The sequence below is a fragment of the Bombus fervidus genome, chromosome 1, assembly GCF_041682495.2.
Source record: "Bombus fervidus isolate BK054 chromosome 1, iyBomFerv1, whole genome shotgun sequence".
Lineage (NCBI taxonomy): Eukaryota > Metazoa > Arthropoda > Insecta > Hymenoptera > Apidae > Bombus > Bombus fervidus.
In genome coordinates, this window is record NC_091517.1 from 22,260,170 (window position 1) to 22,273,842 (window position 13,673).

A 13,673-nucleotide genomic window follows, 5' to 3' on the forward strand; every position below is an offset into this window, starting at 1 on the left:
CAATTGCAATTTATTTTATCGTTTCGCGTCTAATTGGAGTTAATGGCGTTTTGTATTATGCATCGAACAGATTCATTCTATCGATCGTCCAGTATACGGACAATTCGATAAATAGAATTCGATGAGTGCTTTTAATGAAGTTTTTGGACCTATCGTAACTTAATTATAGTTTAGAATTAGTAGATATATAAATATTTGAATATATGTGTTATTATATGACGTGTTTCTCATGTTTGAAGATGGAAAAGATGTAAATACGGTTTTGTTGATTTTCCAACTTTTATAACACCTGATGGCTGAAAACAAGTAGTTTATCGTTAAAGGCCTGATAGATACGAAGATATAAGGCTTTGTAGGTAGGTGATAAATCTATAATTAATGTCATTATCATTACACACAAGATAGACATTAAAATACGCGATACAAGATTTTACAAGAAAAGAGTTCCGGTTTGAAAAGTTTCTTATGTCAAGAAATATATATAAAGTAGATTTCAAAGGTGTCTAAATCTTGATTTCGCGCATTTAAATATCAAAAATAAATCATATTATAGTTTCCTCGCTAACGAAACGAAGCGTTGGTTTGCGTATTGATAAACCTATGACTTTTAAATACGTTTGAAAATCAGAAACTCGATGAAATATGAATTATCAGGTTGTCCGAAAAGTTTCTTTCGTTTTATAAGGAAATAATACACGCACAATGTTTTTTGTTTTATATCAGTTTATTGAATTATGCACGAACATAATAATAGAAACAGAACGAAATGGATCATACCTAATTCAACAAAATAATATAAAACAGAAATCGTTGTTCATCTATTATCGCCTTATAAAAAACTTTTCGGACAACCTAATATTTCCGAAAATGTTCTACGACAAGTCGTTGTCATTATATTGATTCCTTTCGTTCTTATCCTAAATTTATTCTTCAATTTTTTAGTTGGATTTAATAAAAATACTTGCGTATCTTCTCTTGTAAAAATTGTTCTGCTAATCCGTAAGCATTGGTATCCGATATTATGAATAAACGTCCTACCTAACTTACCCGTTTTCGATAATTGAATTTGACTGCGTTTCGTTTGAAGCTCGGCAGAAGATCAGAGGTATTTCAGCTCAATTTACTTCAGCATCTAACAAATGCGATTCGCGAAGTGCCAACTATTCTAATTATTTTGACCAATAGAATGCAGCCTAATTTAATTACAATTTGTCAAACTACCGATTCACATAATTCCAGTCTATATCTTTATTCGTATCAAATTAATATATCGAGTTAATATCAAAATTTATTACGTAAAATTTCATGATATTTTCATAGTCGTTTATTTGGTATTCTATATTGGGGAATTTATTACGTAAATAAAATACCTTCTTAACTTTGTTCCTGAATACGGTTTATATTGTAAAGACCGCAAAGTAATTCCGTTTCCTCGAATTAGCGATTAATTTGTTAAATCTTAATCATACGAATCGTTGAATAATCTGTGCAGACGGAAGCATAGCTTCCAAAATTCTTCGTATTATAATATCAGTTATTTACGTTTTATCATATACTCTATATCTACTATTCGCATATTAATAATTTGATATTATAATTGGAAAATGAAAATATATACGACCTAGATGTCCATAATTCCCCTCAAAATTATCATTAAACAAATTGGAAACAATTAATTTTAACTAATTATCAAAACTAACGATTCCGCTGAAATTGCTCAACTTCGTCGCTCAATTCTCGATGAAGTTAGTTATGTCGTGTCTAATTAGCTAGCAATTAACGGAATCATAACACAGTTTACGAACTTCGATCTAATAGCGAATAATGCCAAACACGCAGGTATCAAAAACGTCGATAATGTTCTACAAAGATAGCGATATTAAATTGCCGGCAAAATTCAGCAATGTAGAATAGAGATAATTTTGATAATTGCCTGTTACCAAGTTATAATAATTTCAAATTTCTAATTAGCCCATAAGCGATGGACCCGAAATGGGGTCTATGAAATCCTAACAATTGCTATTTTAATCCCAAACAATTTGTGAGATTATCGTTGTGAAACGCAATTCAATTAACCGTATAACTTAACAACTATACAGTTATAACTCACAATATTATCTTTTGTAAATTTTTATATTCTTCTGTCTACGTAGTGAACCGACCAGCGTATGTTACATATCAAATCACAGGTTGATTTTAAAGGAAAAATTGACAATGTTTACTTACTTTGCAAGCAGTCGGCGTTTAGCAGATCCTTGCACTTTTCGTGGCACTTGACACCGCATTCGGTACACCGCACCCCCTGTCGTGCGATACCCCAGAGGAGACCCTCGCACTCGTAGCAATAGGTCGGCGATGTGGCCGTCCAGGTGACGAATTTGTGCGGCGTCGTCGAAGAGATCGGGTAGATCATCGCTTGCAGCGTTTTCTTGTACACGTGCATCTTCTGCGGATGCAGCAGTGTTGCACAATCAAGTTAGAAATCAGCGTATCGAAAGTTCGTGGCAAGGGGTGTATTGGACAGTCTGTATTTGCAGGGATCATTCCAACGACTCCGACTCTGCTACTCGTTAACCGAATCGATAGTTCCTTCTGAGGTAACGAGGAACGTTTAACGTTTATTAAACTGTTTGGGCGAACATTCTTACGAGATACGAACAAGCTTTTATTATTCTTTTCTTTAAACATTGGTATCGAGTCAAACACAGTTAGCTGCTATTTGGAAAAAGATGTTTGTAGAATTTTTATCATTTTTGTGAAAGTTATAGAAGTTTAATGCGGAAGATCTATATGGACGTTACGATTATTTTTTGTTGGAATTGTCTTCCTTGGAAATTTTCTTTCTCGGAGAAATTGTAGCAAAGGCGAGTCTTTTTCCGAAAAGTTCTACCGGTTTCTCTGATCATGTGACGCTATTAAATTTTATAGAGAGAAGAAGATGATGTTACTAAACATATATTTACTGCCACAAAAGATTTCGTTCTAATATTCTTCATCTCTCTGAAAACACTACGTAATTTATAAATACACAGGACGATTTACGAAACGCTACACCAAACTAATCAAGCGCACAGAAACAGTTATACTTTTCACAGATTGCAAATCGAGGTTATTCTCATCTATTTGTTCATCTAATAGCTATTCATCTAATCGTTCCTCGTCCCTTCGTGAAAGCCAAACCAACCGATTGCTCCGCTCGTTTGTAGTTCAAATTCTGGAGAAGCTTGAGGAATTCGTAACTATTCTCGTTCGAGCAGAGAGTCAAAGTGTTAGCATTCGCGTGTGACCAATCAACGAAGAGCGCAGACACGGTTACAAAACGATCGAAGAATCCAACTTTCTTGCTTCTTTGTTCTGGAAATCACGAAACTGGAGAAGAATCTCCAACGATCTCTACAAACTTCGAACATTTCTGCAACCATTTGAAACCGTGTTTGTCTTCCTCTACTACCTCAATCATCCTATTGTTCCTATCGTTCCTATCGTTAACTCACCTCATGAAACTCTTGCTTTAGTCTCATGCAAGATCAAAGGTACTCACTTTCTATATGTGTACATGTCACGCTGTCATTCATACAAACGACACGCTAGCGCTCGTACATAATTACGCGCACAATCATAACGTGCCAGAGGGAGTTGGTGCCTGGCGAGACCTAATTACATACGCAATCCTGTGTACACAGATTAAACAAAGGACAGAGGCTGGAATCCCTGAAGGTTGCGGTGGTTGGGCTGTTTAATCAGGTATACGAGATTCGCAAGGATTTCCATTCAATATACAATGCCTGCTTATGCACGGTATCGCCGGTATAGTCCTTCCGAATCTCCTCTCTAACCAGGGGGCTAACGTTGCGTGGCGCAAGCCATTGATTGGGTTGGTTACTCTTTAAACTGTTGCACGCGTGTGTCTGCTCTTGCCAATCGCTTACGCTGCCTGTGCAGATCACGTATCTGTGTTTATACATGTACGTATGTACGTATACCGTACACACATACACGCTAGGAATACGAAGAGAAGAGAAATAAGTTTACTTTTTCGAAATTTCTAAAATTGTTTGTTCGTTCATTGAGTTTTTTAGAACCGAATATTTTTTGGGTTGTGAGAAAAATAGCAATAATAGAAATAATAGAAACACATACTTTCTAGTGTTTTCGTACAGTAGGCATAACGCGTTAAAATTAAAAATCTAACCGATTCTACTACGAAGGTTCTGCTTGATCTAGCGAGAATATGCTAAACACGTATGTACATTCGCTTACGAAAGTTGATATGGTATAGTGCATTTACATTGGTAAATTCTATTGGCTTTGAAGTTATGAAATTTATGTACACTGTTTTCAAAGTATTCATGCAATTTCTCCTATGTATTAAGTTGCTTTGACATTATTTTATCAATAGTAATATTAACAGTATATGGTATTTACAAGACGAACAAACACGAAGCATCTCCACTTGAAAAGTACATAGAAGTGTTCGAAGAATTGAATGTCTACAAAATTAAATATCTTCCAATTCTGCTCTTGTTTCCAACAAACTTTTGCCAATACAAACATCATCAGCAGCTACCATACTTAACACTCGAGACTCGCGTAATTCTCTTCTCCTCAAAAATCTTCTCCTTCGTTCGTGCTATTTTCAATTCCAAATAAAGATGAGTCATCGAATGAAGGATCGAAGCTCCGACACTGGTAAATCATTGTGTTACAAAGAACGTGTGTTACATCATCAAAGAGAATATATTATTCAGCAAAAAAAAAAAAAAAAAAAAATACTGAGTCTAGATTTTGTACTTTTCAATCTATTTGCATATTTGATGTACACAGGTAGCGCATTGGTTGCTGAAATCGGCGCAGTCGAGTTTATGAGAGGACGCTACAAGGAATCACAGGTTACTGTATCTATTTCTTTCGTGTCTCCGGAAGTAAATGGGCGCGAGGTGTCGTCAATTTGCGAGACCCCTTCGTCCCCGTTCTCCTCTTCTTCGATTTTCATCTTTCTCTCGTATCGACACTTGGAGAGGACCTCCTGTCGGATGATCGACGAATGGAACATTATTGGGACATTTTTCTTCAGAGAAAAACAATACTTTTCCTATCGATTCGATGAAGTATTCCTTGCACCGATTTGGTTGGCTTTTTTCAACAGCCTCGAAGACTTCGAGAGAAAGAGCGACAGATCGAGAAAGAGAAAGAGAGGGTGAGCACGTTTTCTAGATGTTGTACTATTGGAACGCTCTGCAAGGGATGTAAAAGCATCGATCCGCTAAAAAGCACTATAAGGGTAACGTCGTGAGTTCAGGATGTTCCCCACTTTTCTATGCTCAGTTTTTGCTTCGGATAGCAGACAATGTAGAAAAGTTTTGAGCTTTCTGCGCTCGTGGAAAATCTTGTGTCAAAACACGATAAGACACCTGCGGAATTTTCACGTAAAAACTTACGTCGCTTGAATTTTAATGTTGAATTTATAGCAGCACACGTTGATAATTGTAATATGTAATGCTTCTATGTCGAGCGAATGCTTTCATAAAAGTTTGAAGTTGGAATTACGATGGATATATTATATCGTATACTCTAAATATAAATGTCCCGTTTTTTAGAACGAAATACCATAAAAATATCAAGCTTTGATCTTGCGAATTATTTAAAATTTTCATTATAGAAATATAGAGTCTCATAATTTGCCATTGCGATTATCTTTAATGTAAAATCTGCCTTTAGGAAATATCTTGAGGCTTTTGTATATATATAATCAAGCTTCCTTCAAGAAAGGAAATCGATCTACAAATATTTATAATTCTATATAAATTCGCACAGAAATTTCAGACCCTTTCTTTGGCCAAGATTCGTTAATAATAGGACATTGTTGAGAAATTGACAGCCGTATGTCTTACGTTTTCCCACTAAACGTAGACTAGTCGATTCTGTTTGGCAACGTGACGAACACGGGGAACATCCGACACCCATGAGCAGGGATCGGAGTATCCTAGCTCTATCCTAATTATACTCGGTTTACATGACCATTGTAGCATCTCATATCCGCGAGTAACCTACACGTGACCCATATACATACATACATCGCGATTATACCGCACGTTTCGATCGCTACTGGCGCTCACGTTTGGCAATGCTCGCGACGAATGTGTACAAATACAAATTATTATGCAGATATGCGTATTTGAAACGTTCACCCTAGCCGCTAAAGAGAGAAAGAGAAAGGAAGAAAGAAAGAAAGAAAGGAAGAAAGAAAGAAAGAAAGAAAGAGAGAAAGAAAGAAAGAAAGAAAGAGAGAGAGAGAGAGAGAGAGAGAGAGAGAGAGCACGACTCGTCTAGGTTTGCTACGAACGTTGCTTTCCTCAGTATCACAGAACATGTTTTTCCAAAGAAATAGAAAGAGACAGAACAGAGAGATAGAGATAGAGAAGATGAAGAAGAAGAAAAAGAAGCAAGGCAAAGAAAGAGAAAGTGATAGAAGAAAGAGAAAGAAAGAAAGAAAAAGAGACAGACAGGTTGGGTCACACTTACGTGAAAGAAAATAGCGCGGAAATGAGGATAAAATGCAGCACAGTTCATGTGAAAAGAAAACAAATTATCAGAGGTTATAGTTCAGCTGCACGGGCGAGTCATCGCTGGATAACGCTCGTGGATGTATGTATTTATCTTGATTATCTTAAATTTTACAATGACGCGTATCTTACTATCTAATATATCGTTCTAACTAAACGTAATAGTGAATTTTTCGTGTTTTATCATCCCTGTGGAAACGCTGGATGTTTCCAATCGTCGCGCAGAATGAAATTGCCGCGCCTTGACGCCACGTCAATATGGCACGACTTTCAGCAAGCTGGATCCTTGGTTAATGCCAACTTGATCGCGTCGACGTCGGCGCTTCCTTCAACGCGAACCTTTCTTTTAAAATACCGTCGTCCGATAAAACGTCTCGCGAACTGCTACTTTTTTTTCCTTTATCTTTTTCCTACTTTTTTTCTTCCTACAATCGCTCGTCGAGATTGAAATGTCATTCTGCTTGAAATTAGTTTCTTGCTGTGACGTAGCTCGTTTAAACGATCAGACGTTTGATTATTTTTTAGACTGATGAAAATACGAAGGTGTTCCGTTTTTACGGTATTATTGTAAAACCGACAGTAAAAGTGAATTTTTGCTCAGGTCATCGCTTTCAAGGACTTTGATACTTGTATCGATAAATTTAATCGACCGAACAACACGCGTCTCTAATGAATCCTCCGCAAAAATTTTGACTCTTTTACTATGTTAACTTTACTCGTTATCTATATCAAAATGATCGATAAAATAACACGACGACGACAAAAGATGCCTCTTGAAAGTTTTATTGTCTTAAGTAATCAATTTTTCGTATCTTCAGTAGCCTGAAAAATAGCAAAGTTTGGACAGATTGATTCTTAATGCGTGGAAAATATTTTATCACTGTTGTTTAGTTGAGGTTGCAGAAAAAGTACTTGTCTTCTGGTAAACATAAATCCAATATAAGCCAAGTTTGAGATGGCAAACACGAATACGTGTACGGTAAATATAGTTTGCTTTCAAGGCGTACGAATTACGATCACCTTGAAAATTTCCTTTCGAAACGAAGAAACTTGCTACCGGGCTGAAATGTTAGCGATAGGAATTTCAAAATACTTTGCAAGACTCGCGTGTTTCTCAATTTCGAATATCGAACTAAATAAAGACAAATGCAAACAAAATTTCATCGATAATTTTACTTTTTAATCCGTCCTTGTCCTCGATATCGTTAACTATCTCTTCCTAATCTTTCGGAATATGTAATTTTCCAAAGATCTCCCAAGCTTTTCAATTCTAACGTAAGCTCAATTTCATTTTACCTGTGAACCCATTATTCATTAATTTATTTATCTGCAAGAAAATATACTCTAGCACCATCGGAAACTTTTCCAACAACCTCTACAATCTCCTCAGACTTTAAGAAACAATCTGCCCGTTTAAACAGACTGTAGTCTGCACTTATTCGATATCTTCGCGATATCTGGTCGTCGCGACCTTCGATAAAACATCGCGGTTGTCTATCTTTCTCACGCGATCTTCCAATCAATGCTGATGGAACCTCGATGTTTTACGACACTTGGTGAAATCGACACGGTCGTGTTTCATCGCGTTCCGCACAGCTATCTCACGAACATCCATGCGAAAATTGACTATCAAGATTCCTCTAACGAGCTTCGTTCGCGGATATTAAAATTCTCGACCGGAGGAAACGTCTCTTTAATTTCAATTCACTTCCTCATCTCTTGACGTTTCGCGCGGAAAACGCTCTTCACCCTCGTTCTAACACAGATCTAAACATCCCAGGAACGCGAAACGTCGATTCTTTGGATTTTCTATCTCGATCGCGATACTAATCGATGTTTCATCCCGATAATAGCTTTTCTTTACGTGTATCGCGGTGAAAAACGTTCGATTATGGTGCTGTTATATTAATATTCCTACATTCGATCTTAAAATTTTGAACATTAAATTCATTGGAAAATTTGAAGTTTCATTTTAAATGTTCAATTTAAATATCAAATAAGGCTCTTGTTGTCTTTAATTTTGTCGGTAAATTGGTCGAACAGGGCGCACGATCGTTTTTCACGCAGGCAATGATTCGTTGAGAAATTATTCGTCGCTGTATAGCGATTGCAGATTGTTGACGAATCGTTAAATAGGCAACGCGAAAGATGACGATGATGCCTGAAAGGAGAATGGTTAAAGGACGAATTCTTACCAGCTCCTCGTCGTTTAACGTGGCTCTGGGCACCGCCGACGTCAGACCCGCCGCGTTCCTCTTGGTCGCCGCCATTGTCTGAGAAAAGATAGAAATTAATGCTCATCTGATTTGAGAACAATATCTTCCGGTCTTTTTCTTTTCTATTGTGTAGACAGAGATAAAGAACAGGAAGAGGGTAATTGAATGGTGAAATATGACAAAGTGGGAAGAAAATAACGAAAAGAACTATGAGAACGAACGAGAAGAGAAATCGGTGAAAAATTGAATAAATCGATGACTCACAAAATGTACGAATCATCGAAAAGACAGAAAAATTTTGCAACGATAGTATTACAAAAATATACATCAGTTTTATTACGAATGGACTTTTATTCGGAAACAAATGCGAAGTTATTGAAAAAAGAGAAGGTAATGACAAATTGACGAAATAAATGATGGAAACGTGACGTTGAAAATTACATTTTAACATAGATCATTCGGTTGATATTCAAAAACGTGGAACATAAATTTCACGCGTTGAGAAGTGTCGCGTATAAGAAACTGCGATTTCGAGTAAAGAAAAAGATTTATGAAGGATGTATCATGCCAAATATATTTGTGATATATTTGCGTTGTTATTTACAAATGTTATTTACAGTCACGATAAGATGTGTTTTATTTACATTGGCTTATTTCAAAGCCGTGCTCCGAGCATTTTATCGTGGCCAGAGAACAAACTTCTTGATCCTTTATCTAATAATATTACATTACATTAACAATAAACATTACTGCTCAAAGGTAAGGTCCGTTGGAAAATTAATAAAGCAAGACAAAGACATTTCAAGTATAACAAGATCAAATATGAAGAAGAACAATATGAAAAGATTCCCTATCCCGGAGCAAACCAGCTGATTCTAAAATTGATTCATAAAAACGTTCGATACGCTCTAATTAAAAATAATAAATATTTATGCAATTGAAAGAGCTAATATTTAACGTTCGCTATATTTGCAAAACAAACTTGATACATCGGCACAAATATTTGAAACAGGATCGAGAAGCTCTCTGTTTGAAAACGAATTTGTAATCGTTATTAAAAAAAAAAAAAAAAGGAAAAGAAATACGAAAAGAGAAAAAAGAGACACGTATTATCGTTTGTAAAAGACACAGAGAAAAAGTAGCTGATTGAAATCGGTGCTAGAAATGAAATACCAAAACCGAGAAAAAGAAAAATATCTAAAATTAATGAAACAAAGATGGAGGAAGAGAAAGGAAGTAAGAAAGGGCAAGATCAAACAATGCAGAGAAAAGAAAAAAAGTAAAAAAAAATAAAAAATAAAAAACACAATGAGATGTAATGCAATAAAATAAACGACGAATGAAAGGAGGAATATAATATGTAAGAATAGAATAAAACAAAAGTGAATAAAATAGAGCAATGAAAAGAGATATAAATGAGTGTAGGGGTGATAGTGAGAGGCAGAGCGAGATAGAGCTGGTGAATCTCTACGGAGAGAATCTAATCCAATTAGTTTATGACGTCTGGTTGGTGTGGCGCGTGGTAGGATTTGCGGTTGGCTAGATTTCAATTAAGATATTGTCCACGGGGCCCCGTGCTCATTGCATGCGCTACTGTCTTGTCTCCGTGGATAGACGACTAATACGTAGCGTCTAATTTCGCGCGTCACCTACATTCGCTGTCGACTCTATTGGCTTTTCTACTCTCTCAAAAGCGTGTTCGTGGCGTGTATATATATATATATATATTTACAAGCGTTCACGCACGGTGCACCGTGGCTTCGTCTACGTTTTCACCTTTTTTCGTACGTGTACGTACTACACACATGTCGAATTGTACACGTTCGATGGAAATTATGTGCGATCGCCACAATCCTCTTATCGTACACAGGATCTCCTTACTTCGACTAGTATATTTCTCCAAATATTTGTAGTATCGCACATATTTGTCTATTTCGACATATCCTTTGCAATTGTCCATCTTCTTTCTCCTACCTTACTTTTCTTTTTTCTTTACATTTTACAGGATGTACGACAAACTGTCCTTTGCTGTCCCTTTCTCGCTTTTTAAACCAAAAGACACATCGTTTGGAAGAAAGAGAAAATCAGAGAGAAAGGAAGAGCAGGAGGAATGACACGTAGGTTAGTTTATTTGCTAACGTAATCGCGATACGGCCTTCAGAACGTCAAATCTAGAGTTACTCGTCTAACTATGCTATACAAACGTGTCGTATTCTGTACCTACTAACTATCGTATATTTCATCTACTCGTTCATGCGCATCATCGTGATCAACATTCTTACGCATGCGGGTACACTCAGAAGATTGAAGTATCAAATAAGATCACGATCGAATGCCTGTAATACATCTCGAATGACTAAATCCTTCCATTTCGTCTTCGCATTGTTTCTTCTTCACGCAATAACGATACTGAATCAAAGGAATAAAAAAGAAATTATGGAAACATCGTAGCTGTAAAACTTGGAAGCATTATGAAAATTGGAAAAATTTAGTCTTCCGAGTGTGATCACAGTCAGAGATCGATTCAAGTAACGCGACAGCAGAACAGATCGGAATACAGAGGCGACAATTAGCAAAAAAGTGGCGAACGTTTAAAAAGTGGTCGCGAGCAACATTTTCTTTCAAGTACAGGAAGCGCGTTGGTCGCTTCTCTCAATTACCGGCATATCTCGTTTTTCGTACAACAACGAGATGGTTGGGTGAACGTCGCGTCGGTCCCCGGATAATTATATCGTGACACGCGAGACCAACCCGCAAGCTCGTAACGTTACTTAAAAAAGAAAAAAAGAAAAAAAAATCCTTCGGTTATATAGAGAAAATCCCTGGGTGGTGGCGAGTTACGAAGTAATTAAGCTGGTTATCGCGCCAGAAGGGCGGAGATCGCGCGTTGGAAACGTTGCTCGCGCGATTGCGATGTACGGAAGATGAAATAATCAGTAGAATCACAGAACCCAAAGAGTAAACAAAGCGAGATAATCGAAAAGCGTGAGACATAGAAAGCACACGCGCGCGCGTGCATATCGAAGCGAGTGCGAGCAAGCGGAAAAGAAAAATTCTGCGAAAATGAAAAGAATGGAAAAGAAAGAAAAATACGAAAGGAAGAAAGAAAGAAGTAGAATAATACTTATCCATAGAAGCTGAAGCATGCGCTACATACGGCGAAAACAAGCCTTTTTATTTAAACTTCGTTAAGGAGGCATTTAATTAGTACCTTCAAGACCTGGAGGTAGAGTTTTTGAGATTTTTTGAGAGGTTTTTTTCAGTGAGTGGTTTTGTTTTTTTCAGGTGTTCAGGTGGATACAACAACGGGCGCCACAGAGAACAAACAAAGAAAAATGGCATTATATGCCGGTTAGTAAGTGTTATCAGTTGCATCTTTTTTAGTTTGATTTCTATTTTTTTTTTTTTTCTTTCTAGTGTCTCATACATTACGGATAACAGATACATTTAGAGATTAGAGACACGGGAGGCATGAAACGGCGCGTCGATCTTTCAACAAGACAGGTAATAATGTTCCAAACTTAAGCATCTAATGGATAATCGAAGCTTCATATTATTCTTTATCCTATTTGCATTTTTCATAGAAGAATCTACAATATCGAACATTATATTGCAAACGTAATCGAATTCCAAGTTCACTTGCTTTGCTTCAGAATATTATTCCTTCTCGTTGAACGCGAGAACCTAAAATTGCTGGATCGAAGTGGCGCAGTTGCATATTCCATTCCAATAACCCCTTAATGCTCCCTTCGATGTATTTAATATAATTATACCGTGAATTGCGTTTAAACAACAACAAGGCGAACGTCAAACTGCGCCAAAACAAGCGAGGCCCTCTGTACGCCCTCGAGATCCCGCAAACTTTCGTAGGTTCTCCATCGATCGCCTGGGGCTCTCGTTTCCGGTTCAACTAGATGGGACAATGCACTTCTTGGACGCGGGGTTCCAAGGAGCAAGGTCACGGTACACAACAATCAAGAGAAAAAAATTGTTGACATCGAACATACATAGGGGTCACAGATAGACGGGTCGAGATTTCTAAAGGGGTTTGAAGATTCGAGGCGATTCGAGGAGCCATGCTGCACGATCGTCGAAAGCATAGGAAAACGTGCATCGTGGAAATTATTTTCATGCTCCTCGAATCCCGCTCGTCGCTGGGAATATACGTAATTTCAGAGAAGTCTGTCCGTATCGATTGCACTAGACTTCACACAGAACACATACGCAATGGGTCGAGCGAAAATCGATGCTCTTCATTAGCGGGACTTTGTTCGAGGCCACGTGAAGATCGAATATCGAGAAGTCACGGTTCGAGCTGTTGGAATCTTTTTTTAAGCGTTGCAAATTGATCTACGCTGCATGTGCTTCATCGATGATTTCGTGATAAATACCAATGTTGAAGTTTTCCTCGGTTCTTTATTCGTGCAAGGTAGACCCAAAGAAAATGGCGAATGTTAAAAGTTGAATAAACGTTAGTTTCCCGAATCTGAATATAATCGAAGTATAATCAGAGTACGACGTAATTGTATTTCTCTTTGACGCCGGAGTTTTATTAAAGCTAAATCGTCGTATACCATGAAACGCGTTAAAGTAGCGCTGTCCATAATTTATACTCCGCATAGTTTTATTTTTTCTCGAATGGATCGTTACCTGTGGTTGCTAATCTGTAAAACGTTATTGACACGCGATACGTATAGTTTTTGCGCTAAAGTAAAGAAAATAAAATAATTGAGATTTCGAAAGTCGAAAGCTATCCTGGATAGCACTGGTTTAATGTTTTACTTGATGTGTATCGAGTTACATCGAAGGGTTCCATTTGCACACTCGTGTGAAGTAGCGAGGGTGTGAAAAGGGGCGAGTGAAGTAAACCGAGATGCAGGATGTGATCATTTAA

The 13,673-nt window shown here is 37.2% G+C and overlaps 1 protein-coding gene and 1 long non-coding RNA gene across 14 annotated transcripts in view; one reads left to right on the forward strand and one right to left on the reverse strand.

Annotated features, from left to right (window-relative positions):
• The window catches only part of Unc-13 (unc-13), a 375,091-nt gene that overhangs the window by 70,399 nt on the left and 291,019 nt on the right, over positions 1-13,673 (reverse strand). For 12 of the 13 annotated variants that reach the window (XM_072009894.1, XM_072009885.1, XM_072009890.1 and 9 more), the window contains 2 exons: positions 8,759-8,836; positions 2,227-2,446 (listed from right to left, as the gene is read on the reverse strand). In XM_072009894.1, coding sequence (XP_071865995.1) covers positions 2,227-2,446; positions 8,759-8,836 — 298 coding nt within the window. The remainder of the gene's footprint in view (positions 1-2,226; positions 2,447-8,758; positions 8,837-13,673) is intronic. The other variant, XM_072009832.1, reaches the window with a different exon arrangement.
• On the forward strand, positions 6,468-12,318 carry LOC139990821 (uncharacterized). The gene is made up of 4 exons (XR_011800667.1): positions 6,468-6,645; positions 10,785-10,900; positions 12,065-12,130; positions 12,197-12,318. It is a non-coding gene; the product is annotated as an uncharacterized lncRNA (long non-coding RNA).